The sequence below is a fragment of the Zonotrichia leucophrys genome, chromosome 1A (genome assembly GCF_028769735.1).
Source record: "Zonotrichia leucophrys gambelii isolate GWCS_2022_RI chromosome 1A, RI_Zleu_2.0, whole genome shotgun sequence".
NCBI classification, from domain to species: Eukaryota; Metazoa; Chordata; class Aves; order Passeriformes; family Passerellidae; genus Zonotrichia; species Zonotrichia leucophrys.
Window position 1 is genome coordinate 26,394,844 of NC_088170.1, and position 24,847 is coordinate 26,419,690.

Consider the following 24,847-nt stretch of genomic DNA (forward strand, 5'->3'; position numbering starts at 1 on the left):
TCATTAACACAACTATAAAAATGTTAACATTCACAGTTATTTTGGTCTTAATATTTTTCACATGTATACATTCAATCATACTGTGTTATTATTAGGTTTTCTAACCACAAGTGCTGGGCAAATTGTACAACAACGAACTGACATTCAAGTAATCCTACCCTGAGAAAATCTGTTATTCTGAAACTGCAAAAATCCTTTTTTGCACTAATCCCACTCCAACATACAAAATTAAAAGCAAGAGGCTGCACTGCAGAGGCATGCTTTGATAGTTTGGAACCAAGGAAGCAGTTGCTTTCACAACTGCAAGAGTTTATAATTTTTACCACAGATTTACTCAGGGTAAGTAGAGTACATGCAAATGAAATGCTTACCCCAGATAAGTGCTAGACATCTCATTTAAACCATGAATAAAGAACCCCTGGGGACTCCAAAATAATATGTTTGCATCTCCTCACAGAAACAGAGTTTTCCAAATTAAAATCACAATTACAATTTGATGCCCACAAGGCTGTGTGAAGCACAGAATCTGGATTCAAATCAGTACTGAAGGATCAATTCATTAAAAGGATTTCTGTACCAAGGGTGACTTTGAAGAAGATGGCTAACAGAATCAGTGGGTGAATGCATAGTGGGGAAGCATGCCAAAAGGGGTGACATTTTAACATGCTCCTCTTGCCAGGTAAGAGCTTGGTCTCTTGTAATTGTTACATGGTCCGAGGACAATCTGCCCACCTCCTGCAAAGAGCGGAATTAGTCAGGGCTGGTACTGGAGATTTCCAGTCTCCTCTGCACAGAGCTGGCACTTCTGGTCTGGCTGCCTTCATTTTTCTTCCATGCCACAGGGTCTCCAAGACTTCCAGGAGTTTTGAAAAATGCCTCATGATGTGCAGGACGAATACTCTTGGGAGTGAGAGGAGTTGATGAAGGCTATTTGTGAAAAAAAACAAAACCCCAAAGTGATTCAGTAGAGTTCTCTCAAGGTCTACACATAAGCAGGCAAACAGACGACTGCTGGAAGACATTAATCCCTGTACCCTTTTCCATTACATAGTGAAGAGAGGTCAGAACAGGGTTGAGGGGATAATCCAGGATACCACCACCTGAAAAGTGCTGCAACCAGCTGATTCCAGAATTCTGACACAACCCTCCTGTCCTCCTAATGTTTCTCTGTAGCCATAGCATAACACATAATGACAGATGGGGGGAAAACTCTTAGATTGCTTGGGGGACTTTAGAATTTCTGTAAGTCATAAAACCACTTCACTGTTCAGGACTAAATGTGCTATGCTGGGCTATGACTTCAACAGTGTCCCATATCCTGTGCCACCCCTAAGATGGACACACACAAGCTCAGTGGAAGACAGCAGCTCTCAGCGTGCCAACCGGGCACTGACAGAGGCACCAGCCTGTGACACATGTGCCATCAGGCACCTTGCACAGCTCCTTCATCACCACTCCCGCCCACCTTTCCCCCTTACCTGCTGCAGCTTCAGAAGGGTCACCGGGTGTCCCACACACACAGGGGAGTCCAGCTTAACAGCACTGCAGGATCTTGTGAGCACAGGACTCAGGTGCAGAGCGGGGTGAGCCGGCTGCTGTGGATCCACCGAAGGGGCAGGTGAGACCTTGGGGGTGACAACGGCCGTGGTGCTTATGAACACAGGGGTGGGGGATGCCACACTGAAACTCGTGGAGGCAGCAGCTGAGAAGGAGCCATCAGGAACCGAGGAAAGAGGGCTGGTGAACGAGGGAGAACAGACAAGAGGGAAGGAAGCCAAGGCTGCTGATGGCACCATGACACAGGGTACACTTAGAGAAGGCAACTGGTTTGCAGCCAGGCTGATGGCACCAGGGGCTTGGTTTGCAGAGAAGAGAAAATTAAAACTGCCTAATCCTAAACCAAAGAGAGAAAAAACCAAAGCATTAATAATCTTGAAAAAGGGAATTAAACTATTGTAACTTCATCTACAGTAGGAAAAGTATGTGACATTAGAGAAAAGTCTGCCAAGGAAGTAAACTATGACAAAACAATAAAAAATAAGGAAGAAAAGTGTCACAATCCCCTAACTCTGCTGTCCAGTTCCCTTTCCTTATTTGCCTCCATTTCCCCCCCTAATTGTCTATTCACTGTACATGCATCTTTACTTTGGTCATATGAAGTACCAACCACACCCCTTGGTGTTTTCTGCTTCTAATTTTGATTACAAGCAACATCCTGGCTAAACAAACTCTTTTTCTCCACTAACTGGAATCATCCTCTGCTATATGAAAACATAGACATTACTTTTTATGAGGAAAAAAAAAAGCCAGACAAACCAAACCCAACAAATGGGAGACACCCACAAGGATATGTCATAGAGGCATTAATTTTGCTGAGAACAGCTGAACTACTGTGTTGAAGCAGAAGCTGCTCTGGCTCCCAGTTTGTCTGACCTTCCAAAACACCAGGATCAGCATTTTTAAACTGAGTATCTCCAACCTCAGTGAAATGACATAGACCCCACTCCGTGTCACAAGTGAATCAAAGACTAAAGCAGTAGTCAGGCAAATCTGCCACACATTCTGTTCCTACAAAGCAGTCATCCACTGCACACGAACACAGGCACAAAACATGGTGGACACGAAATCCCATTGCAGTACTTGCAGCTGCTTCCTCTAGATCCCCACAGTGTCATACAAGCAGGGCTGGCTACATTCCCAGTGCCTTGGGTTTCAGGAGTTACACTGATAATGCATGATACAAGACAGTACAAGGTCTGAAGATGATGAAATTCATACACTCAGGGGATGCTGCTGTTCTATATTGGTCAGCTTTCTGCCAAATCTAGACTTCCAGCTCCTTTGACTTTTGTTGACTTTTGAATGTTGGATAACTGTCTTTTTTGTACACAATTCATAATTCATAACTGTCTTTTGCACATAATTCAGGCATGCAAACCCCACATTGTTCAATGCTATTCATGTTTGGGAACCTCAGAAAAATGTCTCTTTTCAGACGCGCAATAGTTCAGATTGAGTAAAGAGATTTCAGAGTTACTAAACTACTACAGAGAACTGCTGTCAGGATTTTTTATGCTAAATATTCACCTATTTGTAGGACTCAGTATTTGCTCAGTGAACAGATACAGAGGCTTGGGTGCCTCTAGGTCTCATGGCTGTCCTTACCAGCAGTAGGCTGAACATAAAGATACTGTGGTTGGAAAGGCTGATTGGCATTTTCTTTAGAGATGTGCTCATTTCCTGGAGGGGGTTCATCAGGGTCTTTGTTCTGGGATTGTTTTTCATGCTCCTGACGATCTAAAGGCTTAGTGGACTCCTTCTTTGCCTCCTCTGGAGCAGCAGGACTTGCAAGTCCAAGACGATTTGTTTCTAGATGTACAGCAGCTGAACAGCCACTTCCTGGGGAAGGTTCTGCCTTGGGTGACTCAGGCGGCTTCTAAGCAAAAAACAAAAACGGAAATGAAGACTTCCATTTACTTCCATTTATTTCCAAACTGAAATAAAACAGTGCAATACCTCTCATGAACCTTCCTCATGCATCTGTGCAAAGGAGCAGCACAAACCTGATTAGCAAATCACCAAGTTAAGATTTTTGTTTGGGGATTTGAAGAGTCATATTAGCGACGCCTAAACCCTGTGCTGTTTGCTGCAGTTCACATTCAGTACTTGGATACACTACATAAGAAATACCTGACCTCTGGGACTACTTTTTTATTGATAAGGAAAAACACTTGATCAAATGTTTTATATTCAATATTCAAATGGCTTATATGACATGATGTTGTGCTTGACCCCTACTTTCAGTATTTAAGAGAATTCTGAGATAACTGCACATCACCTTCATCATCATTATCTTTCTTTCACCAGCCTGCTGTGGGCAACACTGGGCCTCAGAGAGTGGTACTCAGGCTGGAGAGTAGGGGGAAAGAACAAATCACATTTGCTGTAGCTCAGTAGAGTAAGCAATGCTGCTGCTGTCTGAGAAAGCTCAAGCTAACAGATGAAGATGAGAAGTAATAACTATATTGATTTCTTCCCCTCTGACCAATTGTTTTGCTGCAGAAAATAATCAGGACACTAATTCCAAAGAACAGCTGAGCATCACATCACTATGCAAAGCTACCCAAATCTATTTTCCCCTGGTGGTGTGAAAACATCTCCCAGTTAGTGCTCATACTTCCTGACACAGCCCACTTGCAAGTTTATGAACATGTGGGAGGCAGCATGTTTATCTCTCAAGAGCACTGCACTGAATTTTCCCTTCTGAAAACACTGTCTTAGGCAAAAGTCTTTCCTTGCTATGAGAAAGCCTAAGTGATAATGAAACTCACTTTACCTTGGGTACTACAAGTGAGAGGGGCAGATCACTGTGCTCCAACGCCTGCTTTTTGGCAGCTGGCTCTTCATCATCTGCAGGTGCAGAGGGCGATGAGCACTTGTGGGAGCTGCGCTTTTGGCAGGCAGTGGGAGGTGCAGCAGCCTGAGCTTCTGCACTCCTGTTTGCCAGGTCTCCTGCAGCAGGCAGGGGCTCGCTCACGGTATTGTCCTGAAGACCACCACACAACATAAAAAGGGATGAAGATGGGAAGCACAGGAAGGGTTGGTTGGGGACCAGGGTAGGTTTTCCATTTTCTGTTTTGGAGGCTGCTGGTGTGGAAGGGTGTGAAGCCTGGCTGCTTATACCATTTGGTAGTGAGAAGCTTGGCACATCTGCCTGAACCACAGGGAATACTGCCTGAGGCAAAGGGTTAACACAAAAATCAGAGTCCCCAGGAACCGGAAGAAGGGAGAAAGGTAAACTTATGTTGGAGTTCTTTGCTGAGTTTAGTATCGTTTCGGTGTCACAAGCTTTATTCCTGAAAAACAAACAAAAAAAAAACCCCAAATAGTAATGAAAAAAGGAAAAATATTTATTCCAAAATTAAACACCTATTTTATCCTTCGAAGCAAAGAGATATATATTTGGACATAAATGTGGAAAAATTCAACCCCCAAACAACAACTTTTACACAGTTTACAAGAAGGGTCACTTTTTATCATTTCTAGTAACACAGAGGCAGAGCTCTCAGGTTTCTGATGGACCAATAATGCTTTTGGCTTCACTTGACTAGTCAGTCATTCACAAATGAATTCAATGGAATAGGTTAGAGAAGACAGAGATGCCCTTCCACAGAATCATAATTTTCTCAGCCTACCCAGATAATAGGTCAAAGGATGCAGCAATGACCTACATAAACACACGCAACAGAAAGAACTACTGAAGCAAAACACCAACAGTGGTACAAGTACAGATGGCTGTAAAATGACCATGGGAAAAAAACAAAAAGCCATGCTGATATCAAGCAATATTAAAATATTAAAATTGTAATAACAAGACTTTATGGCAATTTTTATATCTCAGTCTCATCAATGGAATCTATCCTTAAACTAAACATGACGAGCACAAAGCTCTAACTGGACAACCGCTAAGACCAACCTACCCAGTATCTTCCTCTATTTTCTGCCTGCAGACAGCTGCTAGATTTATCATTTTGGAACAATTTTCATCTGAATTCACAACACCGGCTGAAAGAACAAAGAGGAATTCAATTAATCACAGACAGGTTTACCAAACATATTTTGATAATGGCCATATAAAATAATTGCTATCATTTTTCAGTCCTGACACATTTTTATAACATCCACTAATCACCTAGAGCCAGAACCTGCAAGACACTCAGAACTCTCAGTCCCACTGGAGACATGTTCAACATCATTATTTCCTATAAGAGGGAACTGTGAAAAGCCCTGTAATTACTTTATCTTTTTTAACAACTATCCATTAGATTGTTACAATAAATTTCACTATGTTAGGAACCATAAAATAAAGCAAGCATTTTGTGGCTAAAAATTTTTTCTTAATCAAGTTACACAGAAGAAATTATAGTATAGTTGCTGTTAGTACAGAACAGAAATATTTACCTGTAGAAAACAAACTGCAGATTCAATTGCAGTTATGGCCCAAATCCACCTCATGCAACTTTAGGCATTTGACTGGAGGCTCTAAACCAGAAGTTTCATTACCATGTGCACAGTAGAAATATAGGTACCTCCCAGGAATAGTTCACATATTTAATTATGCTGATTCACTCAATCAAGTGCCTTAAATTGGTGCATGCCCTCATTTGGGCAGGTCCAGTGGGATAGAAAAGAACATGCTTCATTAGTAGTTACCTTGCCTCTCTTGATGTGGGCTGTTAGGCTCAGAACTGACTTTCCTTCTGGTTGCTTCACAAGTCTGTGCATGGCTAAATGAAGAGTGACGTGTAAACCTTTGCTTTCCAGTAGCACTGGTCTGGTACCGGGCACAGGCTCCTCTCTGTGTCTCTGGCAGAGGATCTGATGTTGAGCTATGTCCTCTCAGCTCATCTGTAGGGACATAATATTGTACAACAGTCCTTCAGGTAACACAGCTCATCATTTATGCTTCTGCCGTATTACCAAACTTGGTGTTAAGGGAAGAGGCAACCTCTACATTATCTCAAACCCCACAACAAACCTAGAACTCAGTAAGCACCAGCAGACAAGGTAAGGGCTTCCTTCCTATCCAATCCATAGCAGCTACAGCAGCAGCTAAACTCCAGTGTGCTAGCCAGGAGGAGAAAGTGTACTAAGATAGTATTTACATTATCTTTCATTTTACTTGTTCCTGGCACTGTACCGATGCAAATATCAAAGCCAAAGGGCTTCCCTTTGCTCTGGCTTCTAGCCAAGGAACATCATCTTACAGAGATGTGCTATCCCACCACCTTGTTCTTAGCAGACAAAGCTTTGGTAGAAGGGGCCATATGCAAGAAACAGCCCTGCTGTACTTTGTTAAGGCCTCTTACAAAGAAAATAATGCACTGAATAATTATTAAGGAATTACCAAAATTTTGCAATCCAGAACAGCTGTGGACCCAGATTTGAAGATGTCAGTGCTATCTGCTGTTGCTCTACAATTCACACTGTTATGCATACCGTTATCTAAGTCAGTGTAAAAATACCTACAAGACACAGTATCCTGTAACACCCCTCCACAGACCCAGATCTTGGGTGCAAAGTCTAACAAGGGCAAATGTTGAGCTGGCAGCAATTAATAATCGCAGGGCACGCATTGAATGCTGAGCCATTCTTTACACACAGAAAACAACCTTTTACCACTTGGGAAGGGACAGTCAGAGCAAAAAGAAAATAAATGCAAGCTACACAAGTTACCAGTTTTTTCAGGGAATTCCACAGGCCCAATCCACTTGAAAGCTGGTTTGCGTCCTCGCTCCTCAGTGACGTGGACTTTCTTGATCAAGCCTAGGCTGGTGAGAACGTTGGCAATATCATACAGTCTTCGTACCTTTGCTAACAAAAGAGGGCAGGAGCAAATAAGAGAGTCAGGTTTACAATGCACACAGGACATATTCATGTGAGAATTTCATTCCAGACTATCACCACAGCTTTCATAGATGAGGTGGGCAAATCAAATTGGGATGGACCTGGGCCACCTTCCATGAAGTCTGCCATGCCAGCTCCCACCTGATTGTCACTGCTACTTCATAGCTTAGCTGCTCAGGTTTAAACATGTCTACCTCATTTGGATGGATATAGGTTAGGGAGTGATTACAGCAACTTGCCCAGAAAAGGCAGCTACCTCCACACGGGTAAAGAGAAGCTGGCGGAAAGCGGCACAAGAGTGCACAGCTGAACACAAGAAGACACATATTTATAATTTCTAAAAATGTAACACGCTCAGAAAATCTCTGTGACTCTAGTAAATAACATCTTTGAGCTGACTATGATATCTACATATTTTCCAGCTAAACTCCTCACATTTCTTCTTATACTTGGGATAGAATTTCAAGACTGAAGTGCAAGTACTGTACTTTAAAAGCACTTTTAAGTCTTTAAAGTCTTTATCTCAGAAGATTTATTTACTAATGCTAAGTTTTCCCATGTTATCCAAGGGATTGAAGTACTAATCCTCACTAACTGAAAGCAAACCCTGCCATCCAGCTGTAAAAGATTTCTGGGGCAAAAAGGAGAAGGAACATATTTCTCCAGAGAGAAAATTAATTCCATTAAATTAATCAATGTGCTTCAGTTCTGAAACATCATTCAGAGCAGTACAGGAAACAGGGTTTAAGTATAAAAAAAATCAACAACAATGAATTTTCTTCTTTATTCTGAAGCTGAACTTGGGAGATAATTGTCAAAGTGACTCTTCTCCACACCAAGCTCTGTTTTCACAAATATGCATGTGCAATGAAAAAAAACCCAGAACATATTCCAGGAAAAGATGCACAAATTGCTTTTGCTGTTACGTACTAGTGTCTGTTTGCTGTCAGACCAAACATGCCCTGTTTTCTTTACTCACTGACTGATTGATTTGCCTCTCAGTAGCCATCTTACTTTTAAATTTGCTGTGGTCCACTGTATCCTGGGTTTCTTCTATCAGTATCTTTGCTGCGATGTCCAGAGTGACTATCTTGGTCTCGGAGACAAGGAACAGCATGACAAACTTTTGGCTCATAATCCGCAATGACTTGTCCTTTCTGCTGTTCGCAGATGCTGTGTTACAAATAATACCCAAGGCTCTTAGCATATGCCATCCATCACAGCCAGAAAGCTAGTAAGAAGGTTTCTCACACACATATAAGTAAAGTATTTCCTTGCCAGAAAGCAGAAATTAATTCAAAGGCAGCAAATAACTGATTAATGCAGACAGGAGTCTCTCTTCAAAGGACAAGAAAAATTCAGACTTGCAGAAATAGCTTTTAGAAAGTGAAATTCCGAAGCTGATTCTATGTTATGTTACACAGTTTGTGCCACTGTAATTTTGTGACTCTAATGGACTTTGTAACTGAAAACCATCACGTGTTATGTGGGCAGCATGCAAAGAGAGGACAAATGAAGATGATTCTTTCTGACAGGATAAAGCATTTACTGTCAGATACAGGTGGAGAAAAAACTGGATTGTTCAGCAGAACTTCCTGCCAGTCTGTAGGACAGACAGAAACATCTGTCTTGAGACCTATGTTAGGGACAGAATAGAAGGAAGAATTCTGTACCTTCCATGGTGAATTCAGCACCTTTTTGCAAAGGAGAACTTTTTATTATTTAATTTAAAGGCAAAGCAAGGGGAAAAGTGACATAGTAAACTGGAGAAAAAGACTTTGTGTCTGTGTATCATCACACATTTAGTAATCATCCTACCAGAGGTGCAATCCTGTTCTGAAAAGTCCAGTAATGGTCTGTCTTGAGAATCTGGAATAGTTTCCTTTTTCTGTTCTCCAAATTTGTACTCTAAGTCCTGCTCCTTGTGCTGGGAGGTCATTAACTCTCCATACTGCAGCTCTCCTGCCTCCTGAAGCATTTTCAGAGTTTGGCTGAGGTTGTGCCGGCCATGCCAGCAGTATTGGTTCTTGGCCACACGACTGACCAACTGCAAGGACTCCAGGACGTTCACAATATCGTAAATTCGTCTCCGCTCAACTCCTATTTGGGAAGTGGGGGGAGCAGATAAAAGAGACAGAGATGCTCATCTTAGTTCAGTAGAAGCAAACAGAGAACAGGTTGTTCTCTAATAGACATTTTCAGTGTTCACATGGACTCATTCTATTAGCTACATCTGTATTTGGACACTGAAAATCTGCCCTATGCATGGCCAGCTTCATGGTGTGCTGCTCCTTGTCCGCTTTCATAACTTCCAGCCCAGCCACGGCTTCAGCTCAAAGCACCCACACTGTGTTTAGAACTGATTGCAGTCTGCCAGCCCCATTCACTCAGACCTATCTAAACTGCCTCAGGGTATTCAGAGCACTTTGGCCCTTCCTTACAGACAGCTTCAACACGCAGACACACACCTGTACACAAGCCTGTGTGTAACAGGGCAGAAAAGGGTCTGTCACAGCATAGAGATAAAAGACCCTCATACTGGAACCAGAGGGAGTGCAGTCCTCCACTTTCATTTACAGTGACACAATTACTTTTACTTGCTAAGCAAGTACCAAGTAAAGGGGCATCACAGCTTCACAAGGAGCAGAGTGCTGTAGAATGAGACCTACTGCTCCCAAACACAACAGAAACAAATTATCAGTGCTGGCTGAGTCTAGTCCTATAGGAAATTTATGAAATATGTCCAATATTGAGTTCAGCCTGACTGATATGAGCAAGGTTGGGGACTGAATATGAACTGGTTGGCGGCAATGCTCACTGTCCTTGTGAGCTTGTGTCCAGTGCTGTTTGAAGCCTGGCTCTTATATGTAGCACAATGTACTATATGCTGGTGGCAGCATCTGCACCAAAAATCTTCTAACAGTTAACATCAGCTGAGTGGAATAAGTGCTAGTTAGGGTGAAAGGTTTTGAAAACCTCCCTGTGGGAGGCAAGGCCGTAATGTACCTGTTTACCCATTTGAAGACTAGGCATAATACTTACCAACTTAAAACACATATTGGGTGAAACAATCCACAAGCATTTGCAAGTGTGTGAAGAATTTGGAACAAAATACAATTCAGAAAAACAAGAGTGTTACACATATCCTGGTATCTGTCAGGCACCAGCAGCACAGCCCCCTTTGCGGCCTTCCACATCTCTCCAGTGAACAAAGCAATATACATTTGTAGCAAAAGCTGTATCATGGACATCATTTGTTACATTGAGAGCAGCAACATCAGCAGGGGGTAATTTCGTGGTCACTGAAGCAAATGAACACAAGCAAGGAAGGGAAAACCAAGGGAAGAAGGACAACCAAAACTTCCCCTTTCTGAGAGGTAAAATTTCCAACATTAACTTTTAGAAGAAAGTTTCTGTTATTTAGGAAAGCAAGTTAATGCCACTCCCAACACAGAATAAAGCACTATTCATGTTCAGCTGTACAAGGCTGGAGCCTGAGCATCTCATGCAAGCACATAAAGAAGTAACTGTAGAATCTAATTTAAAAATAATTTATCTATTTACCTAATCTGTATTCTATCCTGTTTCCAATTCACTATACCAAAGCAAATAAATGGGTATTTCGAGGCCTTTCTTAACAGATTTACAGAAGACATCATTCTCCTGTTCCTTTTCTTCCTAAAACAGACAAATTTCATTTTGGCTACATCTTTTTTGTTGATACCTGAGTTTTAAATGTAGATATAAGATTTATTTAGTTTAAGTCCAATTTTGTAAAGCCCTTCCTAGCTAAGAAACAACCTCTCCAAGGACTCAGACATTTTTGCTATTAATGTGTCCTGTCTGAGTCCTCTCTCCCAAGTTTTATTATTTCTTGCAGATAGTTCTTTAATCTTTCAATTAAAACCAAACCTAACAGCAGAACCAGCAAATGAACTACTTAAAACAAGACATTTTCTCATGGTATTCTTGCAGTTCTCCTAGCACCTTCTTGCAGTTCTCCTAGCACCTTCCCATCACAAGGTGATATTGAAAGGTAAGGTAACCTTGATGAACCATGTGATCTTGAAAGATACAATGTCAAACCTGTTCAGAAATCAAGGAGTAAACACAACTTCTCTTCAATGCATGCCAGTTTGCAATTGTTTCCCCAAATGTTTCATTTTGATGAAATTTGTGGTCTACAAATCCTCCTTCAGAGGGTTTGTAAATCCTACTTCCTTCAGTATTTAATGAATTGAATATTTAAGTAACAGAGTTGGTAAACAGCTGGAAGCAAGATCTGTCTAGCAAAAAGTGCAGAAAGTCAGAAAGCAGATTTCAAAATGGTAGTGCTACCAAACAACAAAGACACTGAAGAATATCAGGCATTTCCAACTCTTGATTAGTATGATTAGAAGAGCATCCAGACCCTGGGAAAGGCAGATCTTGACAGTACTCTGTTAGAATATGATCTTTGGAAGGCCCACCTGTTAGGTTACCCCAGGTGATCAGTTACCCCAGTTTCACAGGTATACATACCAAGAATTGAAGCCACTTCATCCAAAGAAATGGTAGTTTTCTCTGTTGACAATGGATAATTTGGATAGCGAGCTAGAAACTTTTGGCACAAGAGTCCTAAGCTTTTCTGTTTTCTGCTGGGCCTCTGCTTTTCAAATTCATCAACCGTGCTGTCATCTACTATATCATACTGTTAAAAAATAAATGTTAACCCTTTAGTGCAGAGATTTTAAAAGCAAGACATAGTAAAGTGAGGCTTATTTCAGATGTTATCAATATTTAAGATCAGATTTTCTAATTAAAAAATAAAAACATGGACTCCTTGAAAGCACACAGCACTCGAATAACACAACTGCAAGCTCTTCTTATTTCATCACACAAGATAGCTACAGAAAAATTCTTATCTGTGCAATCATAAAATAGTGGTCGTGCATAAGGAAAAAAACAGTAAGATCAACACCCAAGACTAGTAGACGGCAAGAAAATACTTGGAAAGAGTATTTCTTTTGGAAAGAAGGAAGAATATGCTCTCAAATACTTCTGGATCTAATAAAAAAGGAGATGCAGAAGCCATCAAGAAGTTCCTGCAATACCTCTGTTCACTGACTTTTACAGTGACACTATCACTTTAAGAAACTGGTGATTGGGGATGGGGTGGGGGCACTTTCCTCAGAAGCTATAACAGGTGCTACTCAGTCTTTGAACCTTAAACTTAGTCAAGATGTTAGCTTAAGTAATTCTGTAGGATGGTCTGACTGCAGTCTTTCTTACCCTGCAATGGGTAAAAATAGAAACCAGCAAAACCATGGTGGCAAGAATGTAGGAAGAGGCATGTCTATCACAAAACAAGAATGATGGAGGATTATTTTGCACTCGTAACTCTAGGGTTATCTTCTGTGTTATAAAAGGGAAAAGAAGTCTTCCCCTCTGGCCAAGAAAAGCTGAAGGTGGTGGTAGCTGTGGAAACCTGTGTTTGCTAGCTTATGGGATCTTAAACTGCCTTTAGCTAATTGCAAGTAAGTTACCTTGTGGCAGGCTGGTGCTCTGAGAGAACTGAGTTTTATGTGGTAAGGAAATAGCAGTATTCTTACTCTAAAACTTTTCCTTCTTTTGTATGTTACCCTTCTAAGTATAGAAGATCATTAAATGAAATAAAATAAACTAGAAAATAATTGAACTCTTTATAGTAGCCACTCCAAAAATGCTGTGTGATCTTAGCAGGCTTGGAGTAGTAAAATGAACTAACCTTAAACATCAACTATTTTTTACCTACTGGACACTATGTTAGGAATAATCTCTAGGGAACCGTTTGCTTTGTTATGACCATGAAAGCTGCAGAATTTTTTACACTACTGTTGCTACTACAGTAGCTGTAAAAACTACACTTCCAGAGTGATCTGTACCTATGAAATGATGCTTCTCATTAGGAGGACCCAGAACTATTGTCTTGCAGTTGAAATCAACAGGGAAGGATAGCCTACAAGAAATAAAGCAGGAGAGGAAAAGCAGCAGTGGAACAAAAAAAAAAAAAAAAGCACGAAGGAAGAAAACTGCAATGATGATTCCTACATTCTGATGTCATTCTCTCTAGGGACAGACTTCATGAAGTGAGGACAGGAATCAATCCCTGCATCGCTTAAGTCTTGTGAAGTAGAAATTTTAATGCCTGACCTTGCTTTCTGACCACTAGTTTGGGAGCTGGGGGGGAAGTGGGAATAAAGGGTTTTGGCAGACCACTTTGCAGGACAGTTGCAGATGGGGCCTAAGATTTGGAGAGTATATTCTCTTACTGTCAAATTTATTTCTGAAAAGGATGCTTGTTCAAAACAGATCTGGTATTTTTCTTTCTAATGTGGTTCAAAAGTACTTCAGTTGGGGAAAACAAACATTTAAGCTCTACTTCCTTAATTGTCCTTTTAAGTAATATTCAGGCTCTTGAGGGGATTTCAGGTCAGTTTCTAGTAACTCACTTTTGAAGTCCTACTGCTCAGACATTGCTGTGTAGGCAGCAGTCCCTGGGAATGTCTTGCAATTCTGCACCATTCCATAGGGAGCAAAGAACCAGTTGGAATAAATCTGAGGAGCAACTTAAGGAAGGTCTGAATCCTAAGTGAATGTAGGATAATTGTGTTCTGAGTCTCACCTGTAACGAATCAGGTGTGTCACTCTGCTCACTGTTTTCTATGGGTCTGAAGAGCTCTTTCTTCTTTTCCCTGTCCCTCATGTCAGGACTAGCAGCACTAACCAGAATCTTCAGGTTAGCAGTAGGAGTCCAGGGATCAGCTTGAGGTCTGTCAATGATCTTAACAGGTGTAATTGGGTTTCTTTCTGGTGTGCAGCCTTTTTGCTTCGATAGATCAATAGGTTCATTCTTAATGGGAGTCTTTGGGGCCATCCTGGATCTATCATATATGTTTTCCTATTAAAAACAAAGTTTTATTAGACACAAGAGGAAAAAAACATTCCATCAATCAATTTCATGATTCTTATGAAGTTATTTTTACTGACTTGTGCCTTGGCACTCATAGCTATATTTAGCACAGTTCTTCTGCCTTTGCTGGGAATGTTAAAGTATTCTACATGCTGCTATACTGGAGGAAGTGTATTTGAGATACTGCCTTGAAATACAGAACCTGAGGTCAATCAGTCTAACCTGTGGCCTACTAGGCTTTTAAACCCTGACTGTTCTTGCAAGAAAGCATTGCCCACGAACATAAATCACCAAATTGCAGGAAAACTGAAATCATGCACTGGTCACATTACACTTAGCAAGAAAGTAGAGTTCTGTTTGAAAGGTCCCAGGTTAAAAGCCATGCTGGGGATGCAGCTCAAACTCACAAAATATCAAACCAAAGGGGACATAACCTCATCTGCAAGCAAGGCAAGTTTTGCATCTGCACTGTCTGCTGTGCAGCCAACCAAGAAAATCTCCATAACTGTTCCTTTACTATAGCTAAGAGCTGCTAGGAGGAAAAGTCTGATACATCAGCTGATTTTGATAATTTCCTGAATGAAGCTCAATTCCTTCCAGTCCCTAGCTGCCTTCAAGCTTTTTTTGTATTTCAGCTTTGGATCTGCAACAATTATCACTATAGATGAACTCACTTCAAGGGACCGACTGAAGGAAGCATTATTGGTACCTTGATATAATGTATTTTATTTTGTGCTGTAAGAAATCCAATTCAGAAATTGAATAAAATCTGGAAACAAAATATTAATTTGTACTGGACTACCGTAAGAACTTTCTTAAGTTTTGCCTTTTACTTGGAGTAATTTAATTATTCTGTAGCTGAAATATATTTAAATGGGTGATTCCAAAGGTCATCCTAACAGGAACATCTAGCTAGAAAGTAGAAAAAAGTTTTAGCAACAACTGAAACTGGCATTTACTAGGAGCAATTTTGTAGCATTCAGACTGGAAATAAATTTGGCGCATCAAAAGCATTGTGCTCTGAGCACTGATGAACACTTCTGCACTATGAATTACCCAAAAGGATGTAATAAATACATATCTTTTTTTACAACTAACAGTCAGCCAGTTATAACTTGCTACACTGTGATAAATAGGGGTCAATTTAGAGGTCATGGTACTTCTTAGAATATATATTCATATAGTGTTAACACTCAATATTTTCTTGCAATTTCACGTTTGGCAGTGAATCAACCCTTAAGTGATGCAGAAAGTCTATCTTCCCCTAAAGCTCCTGTTCATTATGGCTGGTGGCAATGGAAGTGCAGGGAGGGCAGCTGAAGAAACCTGCTGTTTCAGTACCTCAGATCCTCATGTTTTTGTGCAAATACCACAATGAAAAGCACATGACTATGCCCTTTCAAATCTTTATTTCCTACCATCAGATCTTCTATTTTCTACTATCATAATTACCTGCTAAGGTAAGAAACACTTTTACCCTCTCTCCTCTTTTTTTTCAGTAGCTGCAAACACTCGGTGAAGTCCTACCTGTATTGCACAAAATCTCAAGGGTAGTTGGTAGAAGTACGAGGTAGAGGACAGGAAAGGCCAGCCTGATGAACTTAGTGTGTGAACAGGAGTTGAAACAAATCTCTGATACAATAGGAGTGGAATCTGACAAGAACTATGTGAATTTTGGAGGACTCAGATTTAGCATGGACAACAGGTCACGAATTGCATCTAGTTCAGGAGACATTGCTGAAACAATGAGCTTGCTCCTTGCTGAGTGGCCATACTTAGCCTCTTGACTGGAGAACTGCACTTTATGAATACAGGCCAGAAGACAAGCATGGTGGACATATCCATGAGTGCGCTCAAACTACTGTTAATCAACAGAGCCATACTATTCCTGTGCCAAGTTAAGAACCTGGTGGTTCTTACCTTTAGAACTATGAGTCTCTACAAGAGCCTTCTCCACCTTACCACATGGTAGCCATTGGGATACTTGAGTGAATTCTACTCGGCTAAATGGTGTTTCCCGCTGTGTAGTGCCAGAGTGCAATCACTTCGCTTACTGACAAGGCTGGCATGACTCAGGCTTCTTACAGTGGATTATTTCTTTACCTTAAGGGTGATGCTGGCCATCCCAGTGCCCAAGCGCTCACAGGTAAGATGCTGCTGTACAGTCACAGGGCAGAGCAGGTCCGATGGGCAGCACCTCAGACGCTGCCCACAGGAGCCGCAGAAGCGCGATCCAGAGCCCGACTCCCCCCAAGCCCCCCGGCTGGCGGCCCTGCACTCGGGGGGCTGGGGCTCCGCGGCGAGCCCGCTCTCGCCGCCCTCCCTCCCTCCTCTTCCTCTCCTCCCCGCAGCGGCCCGCGGCTCCGCACCGGACCGGACCCGCCGCCGGCCCTCCCGCTCACCTTCTGGGCCGCCTCGGCGCGGCCCCGCCGCCCCGGCCGGGCGCTCGCCAGGTCCCGCAGCGCCAGGACGCTCACCTCCATCTGCAAAGCGAGAAGGCGCCTTTAGCCCGGCTCTTAAGAGGAGCCGCTGCCGTCCCCGGAGGGACGCGCGGGGAGCGCGGCTGCTCGGGGCTGCGTTCCCGGGGAAGGAGGGAAGGAGGGAAGCGGGGAGGGAAGGCGGGCAGGGGGCGGGAGGCTCGGCGGGCTCCGCGCCCTCACCTCGGCCGGGGCCGGGGCGCGCGGGGGGCGCGCGGCTCTGCCGCTCCCGCCAGGCGCCCTCAGACATCGCTTTACAATCCGGCCAATCAGGCGCGGCCGCCGGGGAGCCCCGGCCGCGCCGCCGGCCAATCAGCGCGCGGGCAGGCGGCGCGCGGCAGCGGGCGCGCGGGACGGGGCTCCCGCCCGCGCGGAGCCGTTTCGCTCCTTTTCTTGGCGCCGCCGCCCTCCCCCGCCCGTCCTTCCCGCCGCCCCGCCGGCCGCGCGGGAAACGCCGGGAGAGCCCCTGCCCCTCTGCCCCGGGAGCGGGGAGGGACGGCTGAGGCAGCGAGAGGCGGGAGCCGCCTCGGTCGCCCCGCCACCGGCTCGTAGGAAACGCCGCCGCGGTGTCCGCGCCCGGGCAGCTCGGACAGCCTTGTGGCCTCCACCTCATCCCCTGAAGAGAGTCTGCTGCCGGGAAGGTAGAGCGAGCAGACGCCATGGGGAGCGGTCTGGAGCCCTCGCTTTTCCCCGAGACTCGGCTCTGTGGGTTTCCCTCCCTTGGGACCTCATTACATACCCAGATAAAGGGAGAACTGGAAGGGAGCCGTGTCCAAAGTTAACGAATCAAATAAATCCCGGCAGCCTGTGGAGCGGTGCAGTGATGAGATTATAGCTGTACCTGTTGAGACTATGGAGACACAAGCAAAAGGAAAAAAAAAAAAAAAAAAGGGGAATTGTCAAAATCATCACTTTCTGCAATGCAGAATACTTCAGTTATGAAAGTAATTGCTCTTTGCTTGAGACCTTTTCTGGAGAAATTTGCTCTGTACAGTGTAATTAAATTTGTGTTTTGAAGTGTATTTCAGATTTTTATTTTGTATTTAGGATTTTTTATTAAAGTTGCAACAGCAGACATGCTGCAGCATTATTCCTGTCTTGTTTTGTTGTGGGAGAACTTCCCTGTGAAATAGCTCATGAGCTACTAATGAGTTGTCAGAAGAAAAAATCCAAGGCACGGTTCTGATAATTTATAAAATTCACTTAGTAATTTTTGAAGAATAGAAAAAATTTCTTTTCAATAAGAATGTAGAAAACAGCTAAATATTGTCTCTTGCATTAAGTATAATTTGTTAATTTTTAAAATACTTTGATTTTTTTTCTTTCCAGCAAGTTCCAGTACACCACAATTTGCTGAAGAGAACGAAATATAAACTCTCAGAGAACCTTCTTTTATTTAAAAAATAATCTTAAATGGCCCTATATAAAACAGTTATTCATGCTTTCAAATCCTACCTATTTTTAAGAGGAACATGAACTCCGTAACTGCAAAGTGTGGCTCTCAGTACATATTTGCAGATATGTAGAGAGAAACATTTCTAAACAGTGAAATATTCCTGCTGCTCTCACTCATAGGAATGCTAAAAACAGACTCATGAGAATCATAAGAAATGCAGAGTCATGGAAAATGTAGGCAGGATCTCGTGTCACAGGCTGACAAGCCCAGGCATGATTTCTAGACCAAAGGAAAGAAGTTGAGAAGTTGAGAACCTGCTTGTGTGCTGTGGCCCCAGTGACAGGAAATTGCCATCTGTCCCTTTTAGTCATCTACTTCAACTAAAGTGACACAGAAATATGCATTCTCAGACCTTTATCTTAGATCTATCACAGGCATTTGTGTATCCACTGCCAATTAACAACATCCATTGTAAAGTGTGAAACTTTAATAGGTCTAACTGCATTTGCAGCTCTAGCACAGAGCCTTTCTTGTTAAGACCTTAATGGTGATTAGGAGCTTAATATTTGGGTCACTTGCTGAAATATCATGGCATGTGCATGTAGCAGTTCATTTGATCATTACAGTGATTGTTTCTGGCTTTAGAAATCTGGTCATTTAGAAATCTGGAATATCTGTAGGTTGGCACAAGACTCAGGAGGCCTAAGTCTAAATACCTGTCAGCATCATTACAGGCTGTGCAGGCAATGGGACGCTTTCCACTTGGGATGTATCTGACTTGTAATAATATAGTTTTGCTGCTGGGATGGACCTGGGGCATTATTTGACCTTCAAGACTTGTGACTTCTTACAGGTTGAGGATGCTTGTGAATACAAATGAGTTACTATTAAAGTCTTTCCTAGTCCTCAAGGGAGAACTAATTTGAATCATGTTTGACACCTTCATTCAATGTTGCTGTCATTTTACACACAGTGTGTTCCTGGCAGCAGAGCTGGGGACTGCCCAAAGGGCCCTGGCTGAAATCTGCTGGGTTAAATTCAGCCCCAGAAGGTGTGGAGCTCGGCATGAGGATGAGAAGCAGAAAAGCAGAGTTGGAGGGAGAGGCATCGTGCCTGTGCTTGAGGGAGGTGCTAGAGCCCACTTTGGCACTGAGTACAGTAAGGGGGCTGTGTGAGTCACATATATAGACTGAGGTGGGAGAAGTGAGACATAGCACCAGGTGCGCAGCTGTGGCAGCCACAGTGAGTGTGAAGGGACACTGGGTGCTGGTTTAGTCTGAGGAAATGATTTTTATTTAGACTGGAGAAGTGCGTTTCATGGGAGGTATTGGCAGTGATTTGTATTCCTCTGTACAATGATTCTCTTGTAATATGGAAAAAAGAATGCTCAAGATTAACATATTAGACTGTTATACAATGTGTTGGTTATATATAACATGAAAATATGCTTTGCTATTTGTTACATATTTTTATATAGAAACATATTTGTTAAGAAATGCTAATATTTTCCATAAGATGAATACACAGTGCTGTAGTGCATTTAATAAGCAATTTTTTTTGTTCAGTGAAATAAACAAAAAACAAAATCTCTAATAGTGAAATGCAAATTTTAACTGGTAAACAAGTTACAAGTTAATCAGAACAAAACTATGACAGTGCATTTCCTTGCTTGGCTATAGCAGCTGAAAGAAGGTGGCTGATTATCAGATAAGATTAATTGTTGCAGCCATCATATATCATAACATTGTCCAAGGTAATTTTTATATCTATTTTCATATGCACAGGTAATCTACTACAACTGGCAGGAGTAAGTTAACAAACTGATGACTAAATTTAAACACAAGTGCCTGCTCTTGAATGATTTTGTTATATAACTTTTTTACAGGACCAAAACCCATTATCTGATTATTTATGATTTGGAATGAATGGTACATGGACTAAAATATATATATACACACACACATATATGTATATTTTTTTCTATTTAGAATGAATATTAATAAGAAATAAGCATTTCTATTAGTTTATATCCATTTGTTTCTGGACTTGTAAATACAGTACTTCATGCAAGGTAGAGTTGAAAGTGCCAGTTCTTTGTGATAGAAAGCCAATACCTTTGACAGAGGAGATGGATAAAAACAAATATGAATGTGTTCAACAGCATTTTTCATCTCAGAATAGAAAATAGTTTTTAAGACCTTTAAACCTGTATGACATCTTGCAATACGAGAAATATGATGGACCAAAGACCCAGTAGTTCCTCTATTCTCTCTCATTTTCTTGGCTGCCTTTTCCTATGAGCTCAGTTGTGATGGAAAATTATATTTCTCCATCTGTTTTGGCTGATATTTGAAATTTCAGGTCAAAAGCTAGGAGAGAGGAAGAGACAGATCCAATTACGAGCTTTTATTCCATTAAAAGGCAGACTGAGTCACCCAACTGCAGAACCATCAGGGAGTCTGTGTGTACCAGCGTTCTCACCAGTGAAGGCCGTGGAGTGCCCAGTGTCTGTTGGTGATGGTTTCCCAAAATGCTGCTGACTTAGGTTTCATCTCTTCCCTGGGGTGGCCTGGAACTTCCTGCCCTTCAAGGGCCTGCCTTGACCTAGGCATACTCTGCACCAGCAGGGCCAGTAGCCATGACCATGCGACATTCAAAAACAGATGGAGGAGATTGCATTAAGAGTGATTCTATGGACATGTGGCATCAATAGCAGGGCTGGGAGTGGGACCTGGACCCAGCAAAGCTCTTCTCCCTCTGTGCTGTGGGGTCACTTGCTTTTGAAAATTGCAGCACTGTAATATAGAACTCCAGCTCTGACAGGATGGGCAGAGAGGGGTCACAAATAGACCACAGGTGAGTGGCTCACTTAGTGACAGGGAAGATAGGCACATTGGAAACCATGAGAAGGGCATTGGATGAGTTTCCCATTTTCTGCCTGCTGTAGTTGCCTAATGTTCTATCAGTATCATTGCTTTGTCTCTTGGCTCTGTCTTATCTATTAAAATAGTAGGTGATTTCCCTGAACTCAAATCAAGGAAGGCACCACTGATGTTTAACCTGAGGCTACAGGTTCATAGGAGGGCCTCAGGTCTTTGGTATTTCCCACTGCTTAGTTCAGGTGCAACAATCAGCAGGGTTGATTGCTCAGGGCTGTTGATTCACACAAGGCTGCTGACTTCCTCACTAGTGGGTAGTGCAGGCAAGTGCTCCAGCTGGTTTGAAAAACCCCCCCCTAGGAGCTGAGGAGCTGGAACGACAATGCCTCTGTCCTTTTATGGGTCTGATCTCAAGTAACCTGACAAAGATCACATAAGGAAGCAGGCAGCTTGCTAAGTCACATGGCCCTTGAATCAGCTTTGCACCTGAAAGTCACTTCCAGCTGCTGCTGTTAAAACATCTGAATTCTTCACAAAGGATTGCACTGGCAACATTGCACCTCCATTATTTTGTTCAGAATTAAATTGCTGTTTGCATACTCTCTGTGTAAAGTTCCAATTTCATTACTCTTCTCTAAGTGGGATACAGTTTGCTTAACATCTCCTACCTCAAACCTTCTCTGCTAGGGCTCAGGTATATAACTTTGCATTAAAGAACAAAACTTAACTGCAAAAGCATTTAAAAATTATTAAAATGATTACTGAAATAATACATGGTGACTAGAAAGCCACCTTGGTGGCTAAAGCCCTGTCTTCCTGCACACTGTATAATATCTTCATCCTGGATAACCTTTGATCTAAAAGAAAAGGATCTATGGACATCTTTCATCTGGTTGCTGTAGCAGAGAGATGTGTGCAAACTGTGTCTTGTTAGGTTACCTTTAGTGTAAAGTGTTTAAGTATCTCTGGATGGCTTGTTTTGATTCATCCTAAAATGAATCAGGACCTCACAGCACAGGATGCTATTCAGACATGACACCACACATCTATGGAGCTGCAATCTCCATCAATGAAATTAAACTCTAGAGTTGTTTGTTTCTTTTGTGGAATATTAAGAAAATCCCAACATAAACTATTCCTGCCTAAAATTCACAGGAAAAGATTTCTTGTTCCATAAAACTGTCAGTAGTTTAACATAAAAAGGGAAGCATTCTGTGTTGTAAATATTCAGAACTGTTCTCTAGTGATTATTTGCTGTAATTTGTTGTGCAGAATGGTTCAGCAATGCTAGACTCCTCCATGGACCTGCCACCTGAAAGTTTAACTATTGAACTGGCAGTGAAATAGAATGCCAGGTATCTTCTTACAGATGAATGGTTTTCCTTCCTGATTTCCTGTCTAAAACCAGAACAACTGCTTTTCTTAATAACTTAAAAATTTCTCTTGAGACCAAACATGGAAAAGAAAAATGTGAAAAATAGGCTCTTACCTGGAAATTACGATCATAAATGTTGTAACAGAAGTCTCAATATGACGCTAGTGATGTGCTACCCAGGGAATTCTGTAAGACTGTTTACAGTTAGTGGCAAAATCTATTCATGAAATATCCTCCAATGGAGAAAGAAAATCAACAGAAGGACAGGCAAGACAGAAAAACAAAGTCTCATTTGTGCTAAATTTTTAGCACAGTAGTCCTGGCAAAGACTGCCATAAACACTCCTAACTCATTTAATTTATCTGCCCTGTACTCTTTCATCTGATATGACTGTTCCTAGATTATAAAGCCAGAGGGACCATTAGATCATCTGGTTTGACCTCATGTGTGTTGCAGGCCATTAAAATTGTATTCATTACCCTTGTATTGATTCTAAGGACTTCTGCTTGGCTAAAGCTTGTGTTCCAGAGGAGGATGTGGTATTGATCTGAAGACAACAAAAGACTGTGAATCCATCATTTCCCCTATTATTAGTTTAAATATTATCCCATTGTCCCTATTAATTTTTTTTCCTTATTTCTAATTGGATTTTTTCTGACTTAAGTTTCAAGCCATTAGTTCCTGTTATGCTTTCCTACCTTAAACTCAAGGCCTTTCAGGTATTGCTTTTTCCCATGGCAATAATAAGCAGGTCACCTCTTGCTCATTTTAAGAGACTTCACTTCTCACTAAAAGCTATTTTTTATTTTTATGGAGCAGATCCTCTTGAGTGCCATCATACAGCACATACAGGACAGCCAGGGCATCAGGCCCAACCAGAATGGGTGTGTGAAAGGCAGATCCTGTTTAACCAGCTTGGTCTCATTCTATGACAAGTTAACCCTTGTGGTGGATGAGGGGAAGGTTGTTGATGTTGTCTGCCTGAACTTTAGCATCTAACACCATTTCCCCCAGCATTCTCCCTGAGAACAGGGCTTCCCATGGCTTGGACAGGTGCTCTGTTTGCTGGGTAAAAAACTGGCTGGATGGCCAAGCTCAGGGAGTGGTGGCGAGTGGAGATACATCCAGCTGGTAACCCATCACTAGTGGAGCTGCCCAGGGCTCAGTGTTGGGATCAGATCTGTTTAATATTTTTGTTGATGATCTGGATGAGGGGATTAAGTCCACTCTCAGTAAGCTGGCAGGCAACACCAAGCTGGGTGGGAGTGTTGATCTGCTGAGGGCAGGAAGGCTCTGCAGAGAAATCTGGACAGGCTGGATTCATGGGCTGAGGCAAACTGTATGAAGTTTAACAAGGCCAAATGCCAGCTCCTGCACTTGGATCACAGTGCAGGGCTACAGGCTTGGGGCAGAGTGGCTGGAAAGTGGCCTGGTCTTTTCCTGGTGGAAAAGTTCATGGGAGAGCTGATTGACAGCAGCAGAACATGAGCCAGCGTGTGCCCAGGCGGCCAAGAAGGCCAATGGAATCCTGGCCAGCAGGACAGGGCAGGGATTGTGTCCCTGTACTTGGCACTGGTGAGGACCCACCTCGAGTCCTGTGTCCAGTTCCAGACCCACCACTCCAAGCAAGACATTGAGGGGCGTGTCACAGGTCCTGTGAGGAGTGACTGAGGGAGCTGGGGTTCTTTTTCTTGGAGAAAAGAGGCTTAGGGGACATCTTTATCATTCTTCTATCATAAAGCAGTCCTTATCTCCAATGTGGCAGCCCTCCTCACCTGTGAATTTTATCAGTCTTTGGTTTTTGTCCTTGTTTGAAGTTTGCACATGCTGAGAAGATACCACCAAAGCTGTCCTTTCACAGTACGCTTTAAAGGCTTGCTGCTTCAGCAAGCATCAGCAAATCACTGGACTCGCTGCCCATCTACCTGCTATGGAAAGGAGAGCAGTTCCCACTGGTCCCTCATGTCATATATGTGCCATGCTCAAACAAAACTGCCTGGCTGGCGCCAGCTTCTAGAAAGCAGGGCTACCAGAAGAGATGAAGAAAAACACTTAAAACCACTTAACAATAACAACAACAACAAAAGGGAAAAATCTGTGCTGCTGGAAGGACTGAAGAAGCTCTTAGACATTGATAAGATCCAGACTTGAAGCTAAGGACCACATTAGGCAGATTTCAGCATCTAAAGTAGAAAGTTGTTACCATGACAGCATCTTGTGATCACCAAACATCTATTTTGGAATTTTGGCCACCAAACCTCAGAAGTCAGCTCTTCTGCAGGAGATATGGAGTTTTTACCGGAGCAGTTCATGCTGCCTGGGAAGATATGAGGCTGCAGCCAGAGCTGAAACTGGGCTACTTACCCCACCACAATCAGCTGT

The 24,847-nt window shown here is 42.5% G+C and overlaps 1 protein-coding gene across 2 annotated transcripts; it reads right to left on the bottom strand.

Moving 5' to 3' along the window:
- Window positions 1-611: 611 nt before the first annotated feature.
- On the bottom strand, window positions 612-17,024 carry E2F7 (E2F transcription factor 7). 2 transcript variants are annotated; one of them, XM_064731441.1, is made up of 13 exons: window positions 16,999-17,024; window positions 16,741-16,821; window positions 14,051-14,326; window positions 11,929-12,097; window positions 9,226-9,507; window positions 8,422-8,580; window positions 7,237-7,374; window positions 6,214-6,408; window positions 5,481-5,565; window positions 4,337-4,856; window positions 3,166-3,433; window positions 1,479-1,894; window positions 612-927 (listed from the first exon to the last, which is right to left on the bottom strand). In XM_064731441.1, exons 2-13 carry the CDS (start codon window positions 16,819-16,821, stop codon window positions 751-753), a joined length of 2,766 nt encoding a protein of 921 aa, XP_064587511.1. In that variant the 5' UTR covers window positions 16,999-17,024; the 3' UTR covers window positions 612-750. The 2 variants fall into 2 exon arrangements, with proteins under 2 accessions (XP_064587511.1, XP_064587504.1); XM_064731434.1 differs by having other exon boundaries at window positions 3,166-3,436.
- Window positions 17,025-24,847: the final 7,823 nt, after the last annotated feature.

Excerpts from the sequence above, each read along its gene's own strand:
- E2F7 (XM_064731434.1), bottom strand. The coding sequence starts at position 16,821 with ATGGAGGTGAGCGTCCTGGCGCTGCGGGACCTGGCGAGCGCCCGGCCG. Across the intron at positions 6,409-7,236 it reads GGAATTCCCTGAAAAAACTG|ATGAGCTGAGAGGACATAGC; the intron begins GTAACTTGTGTA and ends ATGTCCCTACAG. Across the intron at positions 1,895-3,165 it reads TTATGTTCAGCCTACTGCTG|GATTAGGCAGTTTTAATTTT; the intron begins GTAAGGACAGCC and ends TCTTTGGTTTAG.